Genomic DNA, 16,015 nt, shown 5'->3' on the forward strand with positions numbered 1-16,015 from the left:
TGCCTGCTTCATTTCTTTTTCCTGTTTCCTAAATGTAAACATATTCCACAGTATTACTGGCCACCACAGACTCATTGAACATCCTCAGCATGGTCCTGCAGATGATGAAGGACCTCAGCCTCCTCAGAAAATAGAGATGGCTTTGGTTCTTCCTGTAGAGGGCTTGAGTGTTCTTAGTCCAGTTCAGTTTATTGTCCATGTGAACTCCCAGGTACTTGTAATCCTCCACAGTGTCTACACTGACCCCCTGGATGGAAACAGGGGTCATTGGAGCATCGGCCTTCCTCAGGTCCACAACCAGTTCCTTAGTCTTCGTCACATTGTGCTGCAGATGGTTCTGCTCGCACCATGTGACAAAGTGACCCACCACAGTCCTGTACTCAGTCTCATCCGCCCTGCTGATACACCCCACCACGGCAGAGTCATCAATTCAATTCAATTCAATTTTATTTGTATAGCGCCAATTCATAACAGAAGTTATCTCAGGACACTTTTCAAATAGAGCAGGTCTAGATCGAACTCCTTAAAACATTATTTACAGAGACCCAACAGTACCACCATGAGCACTTGGCAACAAGGGAAAGGAAAAACTGTCTGTTAAAAGGCAAAAACCTAGGACAGGTCCTTCAGCTCGACCAGTTGGGGTGAGAGAGAGAGAGAGAGAGAGAGAGAGAGAGAGAGAGAGAGAGAGAGAGACAGACAGACAGACAGGTGCACAGCAACAACAGTATTGCATTAATGGAACATGAATGAGTGCAGAAAGAGAGAGAGAGGAAGAGAGGAGCTCAGTGCACCTTGGTGATCATTGGACAGCAAGACAATGATCCGAAGCACACCTCCAAGTCAACCAAAGTTTGGTTTAGAAAAAGATCCTGGACCATCCAGATTTAAATCTGTTGCAGCACGAAAACTGAACATTTTCTTTTGTGTCATAGACACAATTATTTTTTGTTTTTGTGAAAAGAGAAAGAAAGAAAGAAGGAAAGAGAGGATAGAGATAGTGAGAAAGGACAGAAAAAGTGGGAAAGGACAGAGAGAGAGAGAGAGAGAGAGAGGTATTTGGGGTTTGTCTTTTCACAGGAGCTCTGGGGGTCATCCTGCCAGTGACCGTTGCGCGCCGGTCAGGCATGGGAAGGCGTCGCCACGAGCCTGAAGCTCAGTGGCTCTACCGGGCTTCGAGGTCACCGTCATGTCCCCGAAACCCCCCCAGAGCTGAAGCTAAAGCCTGAGACAAGTCCTATCTATACTACTTTATGACAGCATAATGACATCACTGGTGACACGGAGTAGTAGTGGGCGGAGTTTGGAGGCTGAGAGGTGACTTCATCCCTCAACTTACAGTCAATATTAACAATATAATAATAATAATTATATTAAATGTTAAAAGCATGTAAAGTTAATGTAAAGCACTCACATTTGTTATACAGCATCCCCAATATGTTGTATTTATCATCATTAGTGTGTTTTATAGTTCTATATTATACTTTGTGAAGTTAATACTCTTCTTTTTCTGTTATCTACATATATGTTTGTAGGTTATTGCCCTGAATTTATCCCTCCATGATGACAGACAGACAGACAGACAGACAGACAGGGGGCCTGTAGCTGCTATCTCCGCCCCCCGCACACGTGACAGCTGGAGCACTGAGTAGTTTGACTGGTGACAAACTTCAGCAGCTCCTGCAGCGGTCACACTAATCCGAAGGTAAAGAAAACATTTTCTGGAAGTTATACAGAGGCAGTTGATCGTCAATATTATTATAATTATCAACATTATTTAAGATATCTTTTCTGTTCTGCAGTATTTTACATTAGTCTTAAGTTCTCCACGTTAACGGTTTGCTCTGAAATGCTGCCTCGCTAAACTAAGATTTATCCGACATGTTGTTCGCTCTGTAACAAACTCTCTATTTCTCTCCCTCTCTCTCTCTCCATATGCATTATTTCATAATAATATGCTGCACCTCTATTAGAAGCTGTGTTTATTGTAAAAGTACTCAGATGAAGTGTGTATCAGTCAACCCTGTAGTCTGAGGTAGCTGTCCGGGTGGCTATTATCATAAATACATTAGTTATTCTTTTTTGTTATATAAATTGATCCATAATAATAATAGTAATTATTCTTCATGCATTTAAGTAATGCATTGCTCATTAATAATAATAGAAAGATGTGTTAGAAAGAATACAACTATGCACAATATGGATTTTGTTTTATTTCATTTATTTTTTCTAGTAAAGTACATACAAAACATAAAAACATACTTTCATTGAGAAAATAACTTTAAATTATTATTATTATTATGGACCAGTTATTTATCAGCTGTAATTTAATTATCAGGATACCTTCATACTATCATAAATTATCTGTCCTGGTAGTTTTTGTGCCTCTAAACTCAGAATCAGATTGTGATGTTGGTCTCTTTGCATATCAGACTCTTTTATGAGTGAGTGAGTCTCGAGATGTGAGTGTGTTTCCTCTCATATAAATCCAGACATGCGAGTGGCAGTGATTGGAGCTGGAGTCATTGGCCTGTCAACAGCTCAGAGCATCTATGAGCAGTATCACTCCATCGTCAGTCCGCTGACCATTGAGGTGTACGCGGACCGTTTCACGCCACTGACCACCAGTGATGGAGCTGCTGGCTTCTGGCAGCCGTACCTCTACGATAAGGGCAACGTCCAGGAGACGTACGTGCAGTCTGTTTAACCCTCTTTTTATTCTCTATTTTGTCTGTCGCCACCATTTTTTAATGTTGTATTTGTGCTCATGTTTAGAAAATGGAATAAAGAGACATTTGACTACTTGCTGAGCTTCCTCAGTTCACCAGAGTCCGTAAAAATGGGTATTTTTCTTCAGTCTGGCTACAACCTCTGCTCTGAACCAGTCCCAGTGAGTAGAGCTTTGTTCTGAACAGTTGAACCTGACCTCAAAGATAAGGTTTGACATTGTTTAGGAAAAACTTTTACAACCAAGACCAAAAGGTGCCGCACAGCTTCAAATAGAAATATAGTTAAAGTGTAACCTCAGATAACGCGTTCATAAATTGATCACGTGATCACCAGAGAGTGACTGAGTGAAAGTAGAGCTTTGTTCACTGCACAAAGATGGGGGCCTGCAGTGGTAGGAAAACAATAACAGAGAGGCCTCATCAAGGGTTTGAACTTGGGGTTAGCACATTAACACAGCTAAGACATGTTTAGTGTATAAATGATTGTGTTCTCATACTATGTGGGTCGTTTTTGAATGCAGGATCCCTCTTTCAAAGATATTGTCCTGGGCTTCAGGCAGCTCACAGAGAGAGAACTGCAGATGTTCCCCGGATACAAGTAGGTTCCCGCTGAAACTGCCATGAAAGCAAAACCCAGAGAGAACATTAGTTAGGTAGATTGTGTATTTAATGCTGAACATTTGAACCTTTCCAACCAAGACTTTGCTGTGTATCAGAAATCAAGAATACAGAAAAATGTCTTCCAATATGTATATAATAATGTATATAATGTACACAGATGTTTATCCTGATAAAGGGATTGTTCTGATTTCTGATGCTTTCATCAGGCAACTTACTGTAAATGTTTGTATGTGAACTATCTGTGCATCATTGATCTGTTTGTTTTTATCTCTTTAAACAATATATTGCTAATATTTAGGATTGTATGTATAATTCTGTGTTCAGCAGCTCTAACACATCTGTCTCCTCTTCCAGTTATGGGTGGTTCAACACTGCTCTCATGGTGGAAGGTAAATCCTATTTGCCCTGGCTGATGGATTGGTGAGTGATTAACTTCTCTCTTAAGTAACTCTCCATGTTGTATCAGCACTTTATTTACCAGAGCTCAGTTCATCTGGTGTAGTGCCTGTTTACAACATCATTTATTACCCAATAAAAAGGTGAATGGAGGCACTCGATTGCTTGTTAAATACACAATGTATTGACTTGTTTAAATTAAACAACACTAATTTCTGCTTTAAATTGTTTACCATTTACTATACTGTGATTCTTCTGAATCACTTCAACAAGTCTGAAGTTTTACGGGATATACATACCCTTATATACTGTATTAAAATAAGTGCAAAGTAAAAAGTAGTGTACAGTGTATACCAACTGAGTGCTAACCATCATGCAGTGCTGTAGTCAAGACCCCCTTTGTCAGGTTCAGGACCAGCCGAATCCAAGAGAGAGACAGAGTCAAAACCAAGACAGAAATGAAACAATGCTTTTGCCAATGAGATGAGTTTGTGCAGCCAGGTCATTGATTGAATGTGAATGCCCGTTATAGATAGAGTTTGAATTAAACCAATAAAAAAAAATGCTCTTTACCAATGGTTCCATTTTGAAAGAGGAAGTTCAGAAAACAAAACATATAAGTGTGGATGGCCAAATCTGAGACAAGTCCAAGAATTAACAAGTCTGAGACAATAAAAAAAACTTCTTGAGTCTGAGAACTGGTCTTCTGAGGTACTACAGCACTGCTGCCATGCATCATGCAGGTGTGAGAAAAAGGCACATTTAGACAGCTGCCAGACGGGAATGACCTTGTTAGTGTCTGAATTGTTCTTAAAATGTTTCCATCTGACCCATTGTCCTCAACATATGAGTCCCTATACGCTGTATAATGAACAGTAAACACAGCCTGTCAGTTGTTTTTCTTAATCTATAGTTTTAGGTCAAAAACCTTGATTTTCAGTGGTGTTTTCTGGAGCTCATTATCTGTTTTTTGGTGTCATTCTCAGGTTGCAAAAAAGGGGTGTGAAATTTTACAACAGGAAAATAGAGTCCTTCAAGGAGGTTAGTGAAGGCTTTTCAATTTTATAGTTGCATATACTGTATATATTTATTATTATATTTTATACAGTCAGACATCCAGAATATTGTATTCATTCTAGCTTACATTAAGAGATACTCACAAAATGTGTTATCACTTGTCGTATTTGTTATTTCTTATCATGCTGTATTTAGCTGGCAGAAACTGGGGCAGACGTGATAATAAACTGCACGGGGATAAGATCAGGAGAGCTCCAGCCAGACCCCGAGCTCAAACCAGGCCGCGGTCAGATAGTGAAGGTGAGAGAAGACGGGTTCAAATGTCTTTTAATAGTTCATATAACCAGCTGTAAAGGAACCACGTAATAGCGGTTGAACCTTCCTCTGTTTCTCAGGTGGACGCTCCGTGGCTGAAGCATTGGATTCTTACCCACAATTTTACAACAGGAGTCTACAATTCACCGTACATCATTCCAGGGTAGATCTAGTGACACAAAAACACTTATTAACACTGATCTTAGATGGATGTACAGTATCATATATAATGCACACACAGTGTTAGTTTCTATAGAGTGATTATTTATGAAATATAGCTTTATTCCAACCATAGTTGCAGTGGTTATACTGTGTTGTCCAGCTACCATGGCCCATTCTGTTGCTTTCTGCCAGAGCACTTGTAATTTGCAAAGTTTTTTGGAGCCAGAATGCTACAAAGCCAAAGTTGTTTTCGTGACCTAACTTCACATCTGTGTGTGCAGGAGTCGTCTTGTGACAGTCGGCGGGGTTTTCCAGTTGGGAAACTGGAGTGAACAGAACAACTCCACCGACCATAAGAATATCTGGGATGGCGCTTGCCAGCTTGAACCCAGTCTCAAGGTATCCAAATGTTGTTTGTTTAACAGGCCATAAAACAAATTACTCTCTCATCTGTTATTTACAGCGAGTGCTACAGTATATTTAGAATACAGTCCTCAAATAATTGAGTGACAATTTGGTGCACCAATACCCAAATCTGAAGGCACAAAACCCACTTGATTAAAAGATATAATGTGTAGCTTTTCCTCATTAAACTATCTATGAACACTAGACCAATGTTATATATTACCCACAATGTTTTTAACAATGTCCAAACCCAGAGAAATCTGGGTTATTTTATTTATTCACGTAACGGTGCATTTTACCGCTCATTTACCCTTTGCACATGGATTTTGGTTGTGGACGTTTTATCCAGTTTTAAGCCACATCTCTACAATACTCTTTTTAGTTCTTGGTTGTTTTTAACTATATATTTAAACCAGATGAAGAATTTTAGTCATCAAAAGTCTCGATTTTAAGTTATCAGAGAAACTAGCTGAGCTAACGTTAGAAGGGCCCAACTGGAAGGCCCTCCGGGAGGTCCTTTGTCTGCTGAACAGTGTTAAAGAATCCCTGATTTTTAAGGTGAAACTCCTTTATTCAGTGTTTTCACCGGTTTTAATCACCGGGTCTGTTTGTTGTGGAGAGGAGACATGGTAAAAACCTCCTGAACAATGAACACTGAAGGAATCCTAACTGAGAAAAGCTGACTGCAATGATGGCAACAATTCCCATCATCCCACAGTACTTTAGCAAACTTTTGTTATTGTTTAGATGTGAGAGACTCCCCCCTAGTGGCAGAATGTACATAATGTATGTCTAATGTAAACAAAGAAATCATAAAGTAATGATTTCTTTCAAGCTTGAGAAAGATTATGTCTTGTTCTCTAACCACAGAATGCCAGGATAGTAGAGGACTGGTCCGGCCTCAGGCCTGTCCGCAGCAAAGTCCGACTGGAGAGGGAGGCCATAAAGTCTGGTGCAACTTCAATAGAGGTAAACTTTAACAGCTAAGCAATGCTTTAAATATTAATTTCTGGTCACTTAACTTCTGAAATATCTTTGCTCTCATTCAGGTGATTCACAACTACGGCCATGGAGGTTTCGGACTCACCATTCACAGAGGCTGCGCCCAGGAGGCAGCGAGGCTCTTCGGTCAGATCGTGGAGCAAAAAGGCAAAGGTCCAAAAGCCCGCTTGTAAATCTGTTCGGCAGCAGTGATTGGTGCTCCTTTTCAAATTTCAATGCCAGTGCCTTGTATCTCATAAAAAAACACTGATCTTATCCATAACTAGCATTTTAAAGCAAACAGATATTCAGCATCATATATTTTTGAGGTAATTACATCACTTTAAAACAACGTAATGTATATGTAACATCCATTATTAATTCACATGTAACAAAATCAATCATAGGAGGTTTGGGTCATTTAAAAGAAGTATATAAAGTGTACCTCTCTTTCACTCATCACACTGTTTAGTAAAAAAATAACAACATGAATCCACTGCTCTTTTTGAAAGGTTATTTACTATAGTATCATACACATTTACATCCAGTGCATTGACAAGAATCTGTGCACACAGACACTTAATGCAGCACTATATCTCAAACACTGGCAGGTAAGACTCAGCTTGCCTGTACTAGTTAACCTTTTTTAAACAAAACTTTACTCAGTGTGGGCAAAGTCCGTCTTCACATCACCTTTGTTACAAACAAAAGCAAAGACAACAACTAAACCAGGTATTGATACAGTATTTACAGAAAGACAGAACGCCCTGCTAAATGGTTGTGTATGCAGCATGGATTTTAGATCGTAACACCATATACTCATGTTAATAAATCATGTAATTCTTACTTACTAGGTTGAGCGTTGGGTGATGAAAATACTTAGATTTAGATTTCCTAATACTTCAATTTACATTATGTCGTCTTCAGTCCAGGATCTGTGGTTCCAGTTGTGCTATAATTGTGAAATATTCTCGCCTGTATGATGCTCTGATTAGGGCTTTTTCAGATGAATGTAAATAAAATCACCACGTAATGATCAAGACGTGAGGTGGTATTTTCATTATTATTAGAGTAATACCTGCTTTTTCCTCATTTCTTTAGCAGAGAACAAATATCCATCCATGTTGAAATGTGAAATAATACTGACACAAGAAGAAAGAACAGACACAGGATTTCAAAAGGATGCTTACAGTATACGAGGAAGTCAGTGACTCACTGTGCAGTCTGTCATTTCACTGCCTTGACAGAAGTGAATCCTAAATGGAGAAACCACAGACCTTATTTAATCAAACGGTCTGTTGATTCGATAAACTGTTCTTCATTCCAGCAATGCACTTTTTTTTTTAGAAAGCTGAGTTTGCAATTAGTGTATTTTAACAGGCAATTTGTGTGCACAAGATAATGCTCTGTCTTATCTACGCATCTATGTCCGTTATGCTAGTAGACGCAGCTTTTTCATAAGGTTGAGAAGACGTTTCTCAAACACAAACAGAATAGGTAGTTTTTAAGGCTCCTTGAATTAGGTATTTGAAGCTAACTTCTAACACGTTTACCTTCTTTATTCAGGAATCAAATACTTTGCTTGAAGTATTTGAATTCTCACTTGTTCAAGGATGTTTAACACATCGTTCCACCAATAATTTTCTCGATATTGCACTTGTGTAGGTTAGTTGGTCTCTCACAGTCACTCTGTGCGCAGTTATTCAGTGGCGAAATTGTGACAGCAATGGTGGTTGAAGACTATATAATAATAATATATAATATTGTGCTGCCTGGCTCTCTGAAGCCACTGTGGTGCCTAAACTGAAGAGTCATAGGATGGGACTGGAGATGGACACCGAAAGCTGGTTGAGCTTTTTTTTTCCGCCTCTCCTTGCCTATTTTTCCTCACAGTGGTTGCCTCTCTCAGTCGTTCTCCATCCCGACGTCTCCTCAGCCCTGGGAGCCAGGGCTGGACTGAGGGATTCTCTCTGAGTTGCGGGAGGAGTCCCGGCCCACCATCTCCTGGCCCCACTCGCGGTGGCTGGACTCCTGCAGGCCCCGGCCTGTTGTCTCAATTGGCAGGGCACAGGAGGCGATGGCAGCTAGGAGGCAGCAGCAGCAGTACACGGACAGAGCCAGATACACAGACGACTCCAACATCACCTGCAGGATGTAGCCCGGGGGACAGACAGACAAATTACCACCGCTTTCTTATGCTGTTAAATATTTAAATGAGGAAGCTGAAGGGCGATACCTGTGCAACAAAAGGAGTAATGAGGGCTCCAACTCTGGCCATTCCACTGCTTGTTCCCAGACCTAAAGCCCTGGTCGCTGTCGGGTACACCTGCAGAGTTTCAGAAAATACTGAGGAGGCTGCCCTGATGTTTGCTCCACTCAGCTATTGATCTCATCTGAGCTGTACTATTAACTGTTTGCAAGTATCATACCTCTGGAGTGTACACATAGGCAGCCTGAAATCCTCCCGCGATGAAAGCTCTGGCGATGAATATCAACACTGTCATGGAAACTCTGCAACAGAGAAACCAGTAATGCTGGTTAAATAAATGAGGGAGCTGCAATTTCATGTTTAACAATCTCACTAGTATCCAGCTTACCTCCCGACACAACCGTAGAGTGGAATGATGCACATAGAGAATATAAAGAAACACAAGGCCATGGTCTTCCTCCTTCCCAGTCGATCAATGGCCCACAGTGTCACCAGCAGTCCTGTGCAACAATGCAAAACTCCATATTTGTTAAATGTAACATGCAGGATTGCTCTTTGTTTCAGTGCAGTAATTAATTTATGCTTTTATGGTTTACTATGTGCACAGATCTTTCTCAAGCCAGACATTTTGACATATCATTGGAGCAAAAGCACAGGTTTAACTAATAATGTTAATAATGGCTCCATTTTATTTAGGTGAGCTGGTAGTCAGTGAGCCAGCGTGCCAGCAGGGCCCTGGCACGCCTATACTGAATGCAGCCATCATTAGTGGACAAATATTGTAGCTGCAGTTAAATACCTTTCATAAAAATGACTTGATTGTGTCCTTTCTCCCGAAACTTCAGACTTAGGACAATTAAAATCCAGTTATGTTTGTTAAAATCAAAGTAATGGGAATATTCCCAGATCCTGAATGCAAGCCTTTCCATCTTCCAAGCTATCATTATGATGGTTTACTTATAAGTTATTGCTGTTCTCCTTAACTGATCTATCCCTGAACAAATGTAGTAACAGCTGTAATAATTACACAGTATTTAGCATTATTATGAAGACCTTTTTAGTACTAGGAAATACCATAGCAATAGGTGGAGCAACTAACAAGCATTTACTGGATATTATCCTTTAATAAAGAACATTTAGTGAGTACTGAGAAAAAAACATACAGCATGCAACTTGCAACCACAAAAACAAAACATTATTGACAAAAAATACTGACTTTGTGAAGACATTTAACTGGCGTGTACCTGGGAATTCAGATAAGGTGGTCCACAACAGGTCTTTGTAGTCGTCAGAGTTCAGATATTTACACTCCAAGTTGCATCGGAGCTCCCTCTTATTACCTTTGGACACTAGAGGGAAGCATAAAACAACACAAACGGCAGAGTTCATACCCAGCAGCCTCTGTGTTGCTTTTTTTAACACAGTATAAATGTATAGACCTTTATCGTGGCAGACATTTTGATTAGGCAGAGTAGGAAAAGCACAAGTGTAACTAATGATATTAACAATGGCTCTGTTCCATTAGAGTCCTTGTAACCAGCTTTAATGTTATCAGGTACACCTGTGCTTTTCCTGCTAACAGATGTTACATTTCTTAAAAGTGGTTGATTCTTTCAGAGACATTTTCGATGCTTATTCATTCCAAATATAAAGACTGTCAACACAAGTCTCTGTTTAGAATCAGAAATGTTTATCTCACAGTTCAACCCACAAGTCACTGAACTACAATATCTCTTTCCTCAGTATACCAAATCAAAATGTGTGTGTCCTTGAATCTGTGAGGGCGTCTGTTGGTGTCGGAGCAGTGACTCACTTCCACATGCGCCTCCCTCCTGAAACAGCTCCGTAGTGAGCAGCACCAGTCCGTAGTAAGAGAAGGCGTTGGCGAACCTGAAGAGACAGAGAAACAGGATGAAACAATGGTGGCTCACACGAACTGAGTGAGAGACTCAGACTCATGTGTCTGTGGACTTGGAGAACATAAGGTGTTTGCAGAGTTGAGAGAAAGGTGGCTTTATCGTTCACTCCACTTACCAAATAAACCACAGCAGAACTGTAGTCCAGCGAAAGTGTGATGAAAACAAGTCTTGAATCTTTCCACGATCCTCCTGATTAACAGAACAGACACAAAGACAAGTGAACATATAACATACCAGCACATGAATAATGTCCAGAGAGTCTGCAGAAACAGGCCTCTACCTGTCTGGCAGCGATAAGTTTTCCCAGTGGCATCGGTGCTCCGTTCTCCGTCGCAATCCGCTTCAGTGTGGCCAGAGCTTTTTCCTGGTTCCCCGTCAACACATCGTACCGAGCACTCTCTGGTAGCCACTGCTCCCAACCCCCCCCAAAAAACAGACAGGTCAGTTTATAAAGCTATCATTTGTTATTATCATCATCATTATTATGGCTGTTATCATCCCTGTCATCATTATTATTAGTCATATTTCTATTAATATTGTCATTATTGTTATTTTTGTGTCTCTGTCTCTGTATAATTCAGCCAAATTAAGCAATGTTTTCACTTAGGACTGGTATGTGTGCTCATATAACACTTTTATTATTGGTTATTATTTAGTGTAATTATTCCAAACCTTATAATTTCTAAAATACAATCATTTTAGATTGTGCTTGGTATAAAAACCTTTAATAATGTAAAAACATCAAACAGATCACCACCGGGTTGCCCACTTGAGCTGCTTAGACACACTTAGCCTACACAAATATAAATGTTAAACTTTTGTCAATATGGACATACTACACATCCTTAGATCAGTTAGACTCTCCAGATTTCAATCCTTCAGTTCATTTTACAGAAACTATGAGCACCAAAGTATCAAATGATCAAATAAATGATTCATAATTGATGTTATTCGATAGCTTACTTTATATACAAGTAATATTAATTCAAAAATCTTAATTTTAATGTGATAGTATTTCCCATCTTTTCAGAGCTTTCTGAGTCTTGTGCAAAAGGAATTAAAGGCCTAAATAAAGCAACATTTTAGGGCTGATAACGTAATACTCACGAAACATAGGATGGCAAAGATGAAGAGAGGAATGGTAGAAAGGCCAAGCAGCCAACGCCAGCCCAGAGTGGGCATCACCAGGATTGCTAAGAGGACCTCAAACACGGTGCCCAGTGCCCAAAATATCTGCAAGGCAAAATCTAAATTATACAAAATCCTGCAAGCAAAATAAATCATTTCAGTGCTGTGCAGTTATGCTTGCATGTTCTGTCATCTCTGGATGTTAACACTATTTCTAGGTGGATGATAGATGTGTGAGACCGTAGTAAAGGGACGTCCATACCTCAATCAGCAAGATACACGTGGCTCTGGACTTCATAGGCAGAAATTCAGCATACAGAGTCACCCTTATGAGGACAGACATTTCCCAGTTAATTCTAACTCAAATAATCCACTGCACTGTTGTTTGTGGGTAAAGATAGATGTGGATTACTCACGACTGTGGGGCTCCTCCGATGCCAAAGCCAACCAGTGCACGGAGGACGAGGATCCAGCCATAAACAGGTGCAAATGCACTCAACAGGCCATAGAACATAGTCCACAGCACACTCATCTTGAGACCCTGTGTGTGCGTATGATCAGAACACAACAAGCTGCTAAATAAATGATCTGATGAAGCTCTTCGGGAGAGAAATCCAAAAGCTAAACATTTATAAACTCAAGTATAAAGGTAGAAAGAAATACGATATAATAATCTACATGTCAAAACAGAGGCTTTAATTCAAACTTACTGTCTTTCTGCCGTATTTGTCAGCTATATTTCCCCAAAGAAAAGAGCTGATCATCATTCCAATAAACACTGCCTGCATGTGTGAGAAAAAAAAGAGTGATAATGGGATGGGGAGTGTTTCAGAGAGCTTAAATGTGCCCTTGACTATAATTTCACTGCACATAGCTGATGCACATCCTGTCAGGTAGCTTTCTGCTTTGGTGAGAGCGACTAGACCTCACTGAATGTGAAATTTTCATGAAATTATCTTCTCACATGTGTGAATGTTGTATTAATTACACTTCATATGTGATGTCATGCATGATATAAAAGAACACCTTCAGAAAAATCTGCTCCGCTGTTGTTTTATGTTGTACTCAGAAAAGTAAACATGCTTTTCATTGTCATTCAAATGGGAATATTGCAACACATAGTGACATTAAACCATTAGGGGCCCCTATTGTTTTCCACATTGTTGTCACTGTTCAATACAAACACTTACTTCAAAACAATCCCTAAGCACTTGATTTGATCAATAACTATCAGGACAGTCATATTGCACTGAAAGCAAGAGCACTTTACAGACATTAGAGAGCCATTACCGATGTAAGCATTGCCACCTCAAGGCTGGGCAGTCTCCATTCACAGTGGAGCTGTGGGGCTAAGATGCTGAGGATCATCATCTCCATAGCATCGGCCATCTGTAACAGAAAACCCACAGACACACAGTTTACACGTGTTTACTGACAGAATACAGACACACATCTGGAATTAATGTATTTTCAGTAGAGAGCAGTTCTCACCCAGGACAAGCCAGTGAGGATGGAGAGTTTCCACTGAAATGTCCCGAAGCCTATGGCCTCTACGGCATCTTCTACCATGAATGTGTCTGAGGGAAGGAGCAATGCAGAAATCCTTAAATTAGGAGATACAAACCTTTGTGAACAGAGGTCTAAGAGCTTCTATAAGGAACTGAAGTTGTACACCAGAAGTTGAGAGCAGTGGGTGCTGATGTGACCTCTACATGCCTTTGTCATTTAATTTTGTGATTTAAGGTTAATTCTTGACGTTAGAAACACATAACAAAAAAGACATTGCTTGGACTGAAAGACAAATAGTGAGTGTGGGTTTATTATAAGCTGTGTGTGCCATACTGTACCATCAGTTGGATTCGCAAACTCCCGAGGAACCGGAGCTCCATCTGCAAGAGCCACAGACTCCAGATCGGTCTGCTCTGCAATCTTGATGACCTGTTCTCTATTCTCGCCATCGTCCTCTGAGCGTGTGCTCTCACCTGTGCGACGAAAGCGGACAACACTACGGGAAAAAAAGGCAAGTTATATTTTTTAAAGGCCCAGGAGTTAAGTTATCCTTCATTGGCCTTGGTCATGGGCACTGACTGGAGCATAAACCTAACACACATGTCTTAATGGTGGAGGAAACCCACACAAACACAGGGACACCATGCAAAATCCAGACAAAAACTCCCTGCTCCAGCCGGGATTCGAACCCACGACCTTCATAAGGCGACAGTGCTCACAACAGAGCCACCCCAGTATGTCCAGTCAATTTCAGAGTGCCAGGGCAGAGCTGAACACAAATGAGAGTCAGAGGCTGTTGCCTAGGTGATATGAGCTTTTTCTGGCTGTAATTTTGTGAATGGGTGGTAATACCGTCTTATGGGCGAACCATGTCAGGCCAACTGACAGCTCTGCACACTGCTCTTTACTGCTTGGCAAGCTCATAACACCCAGAGATACGCATGTTTTCCACAGATGGAAAGGTATAATCTTCTCCCAGATGTAGATAATAGAAGGTTAAGTGAGGATGAAACACTACAAGAAAACTCGGTGAGTGTCAGTGATGCCTTAATCACTGTAATTACATAACATAGCCTACTTGCAATGGCAAGTATCAGTGCTGCAGATGAGTTTGTGGTCAGCCCAGACACTGAAATGTTCATTAGAAAGAAATATAAGTGAATGCATTCAGCAAAACTGTAACAACCCCTTTAAAACACAGTATTCTGTTCCTCATTATGTTCATGTAACTCTTCTAAGAAGCCTGTTTTTTTTTTTTTTAAGCTGAACGTCTCTGAGGAAATGTTCCTCCTGGCGACCAGGCTGGACCTGTATGGGCCAGCCTTTAGCTTAATGTACATCAGGGTTGAAATAAATCACGTTAGCCACTGAGTCATGACAGCGGAACAACGACCACAAGTTAACATTAAACTGATCACCTTAGAAATCAGAGCAACCCTGTTTCCTATGAATAAACAAAAAAATATAGTGTTCTAAGGAAGCTTATTTTTAATTAAATAACTAATATAACCGGATGCACGCTGGTATTAAATGCATGCTGCTTTTAAGGAATGTGCAGCTATTTGTGGTCCAGTGAGCTAATCACAAACACAATGCGAGGCAGTCAGAGGGCGACGCGTCGGGCCAAAAACGTGCTGTCACGGCCGACAGAAGGGACCGAATTCAAATTTAAAAAAAAAAACCCCGCAACAACAACAACAACAACAACAACAACAACAACAACAAGAACAAATAAATGCGTTTAAGGTGCGGGGCTACTCACGGCAGCTGTCTCAGTTGGAACAGATCATCGTCCATTTTGCTGTTTACTGACTGACGCTCCTCCGTTTGGCCTCATCGCCGTTTCACATTCTCACGACGAGCAGCGATTTCAGCACCGAGGAGAGCGACCTGCTCCGGGGTGTCCGCCGGCAGCCAATGGGAGGCCGCCGTGCGCGAGTCACACAGCACGAGACACGGGAGAGAGCGAGAGGGGGGAGAGAGAGAGAGAGAGAGAGAGAGAGAGGGAGAGAGAGAGAGAGAGAGGGAGAGGATACAGGAGCGGTGATCACTGAGGGGGCTGCACATGGCTGAGCGTACAGCAGTGCTGGTTACTTTTTAAATATAATAACTACTAACTGACTAATTACCTGCGTAAAGAAATAATTTAATCCAAGTATCACACTGTTAAAGTAACTTGATTACTTCATGTTACTTTTGGATTACCCCAACACCAAAATATGCTCATAAAGAGGAGAATTAATGAGTAAAAAGTGTTGATTTAAGTGTATTTTATAAGACAGAATATTGTAACCTTAAAAAAAAAGCACAAATGTAAATGTAAAAAAGAAAAACTGATGTATTTTAAAAATTGCAATCCTACTAATTGTCCCAATTTTTACTAAATGTTATCTAATGATGTATTTTGACAATACAGGGGGCTGTCTGGCAGGTTGAGGTGAGGCTTAATTGTACTTTTAGAGTAGTATTCGCCTTTTCTTTTTATGGACTCCTCCAGTTCTGTTGGTATAATTTATGATATCCATAATTTATGTTAAACTTTGGGTTGGCAGCTCAAAGTGTTTTTATATAAGGTGAAGAAATGCATCAGAATAACATTTAAAGTCGCCCTCTAGTTAAAAATA

The 16,015-nt window shown here is 40.4% G+C and overlaps 2 protein-coding genes across 2 annotated transcripts; one reads left to right on the forward strand and one right to left on the reverse strand.

Moving 5' to 3' along the window:
- The first annotated feature begins 1,192 nt into the window (after window positions 1-1,192).
- LOC127376283 (D-amino-acid oxidase) lies at window positions 1,193-7,390 on the forward strand. The gene is made up of 12 exons (XM_051423009.1): window positions 1,193-1,317; window positions 1,536-1,705; window positions 2,493-2,688; window positions 2,776-2,890; window positions 3,251-3,327; window positions 3,705-3,770; window positions 4,733-4,787; window positions 4,959-5,063; window positions 5,159-5,241; window positions 5,522-5,639; window positions 6,516-6,614; window positions 6,695-7,390. The coding sequence occupies exons 3-12, from the start codon at window positions 2,495-2,497 to the stop codon at window positions 6,818-6,820; spliced, it is 1,038 nt and encodes a 345-aa protein (XP_051278969.1). The 5' UTR covers window positions 1,193-1,317; window positions 1,536-1,705; window positions 2,493-2,494; the 3' UTR covers window positions 6,821-7,390.
- LOC127376282 (synaptic vesicle 2-related protein-like) lies at window positions 7,127-15,319 on the reverse strand. The gene is made up of 16 exons (XM_051423008.1): window positions 15,154-15,319; window positions 13,730-13,887; window positions 13,374-13,459; window positions 13,173-13,271; window positions 12,593-12,664; window positions 12,299-12,423; window positions 12,145-12,208; window positions 11,862-11,987; window positions 11,035-11,163; window positions 10,870-10,943; window positions 10,649-10,725; window positions 10,080-10,184; window positions 9,224-9,335; window positions 9,056-9,137; window positions 8,863-8,952; window positions 7,127-8,771 (listed from the first exon to the last, which is right to left on the reverse strand). Exons 1-16 carry the CDS (start codon window positions 15,186-15,188, stop codon window positions 8,559-8,561), a joined length of 1,647 nt encoding a protein of 548 aa, XP_051278968.1. The 5' UTR covers window positions 15,189-15,319; the 3' UTR covers window positions 7,127-8,558.
- Window positions 15,320-16,015: the final 696 nt, after the last annotated feature.

The sequence above is a fragment of the Dicentrarchus labrax genome, unplaced genomic scaffold (genome assembly GCF_905237075.1).
Source record: "Dicentrarchus labrax unplaced genomic scaffold, dlabrax2021, whole genome shotgun sequence".
Classification (NCBI taxonomy): domain Eukaryota; kingdom Metazoa; phylum Chordata; class Actinopteri; family Moronidae; genus Dicentrarchus; species Dicentrarchus labrax.

Excerpts from the sequence above, each read along its gene's own strand:
- LOC127376283 (XM_051423009.1), top strand. The coding sequence starts at position 2,495 with ATGCGAGTGGCAGTGATTGGAGCTGGAGTCATTGGCCTGTCAACAGCT. Across the intron at positions 5,640-6,515 it reads AGCTTGAACCCAGTCTCAAG|AATGCCAGGATAGTAGAGGA; the intron begins GTATCCAAATGT and ends CTCTAACCACAG. Across the intron at positions 6,615-6,694 it reads CTGGTGCAACTTCAATAGAG|GTGATTCACAACTACGGCCA; the intron begins GTAAACTTTAAC and ends GCTCTCATTCAG.
- LOC127376282 (XM_051423008.1), bottom strand. The coding sequence starts at position 15,188 with ATGGACGATGATCTGTTCCAACTGAGACAGCTGCC. Across the intron at positions 10,726-10,869 it reads GTTCTGCTGTGGTTTATTTG|GTTCGCCAACGCCTTCTCTT; the intron begins GTAAGTGGAGTG and ends CTGTCTCTTCAG. Across the intron at positions 9,138-9,223 it reads CTCTACGGTTGTGTCGGGAG|AGTTTCCATGACAGTGTTGA; the intron begins GTAAGCTGGATA and ends TCTCTGTTGCAG.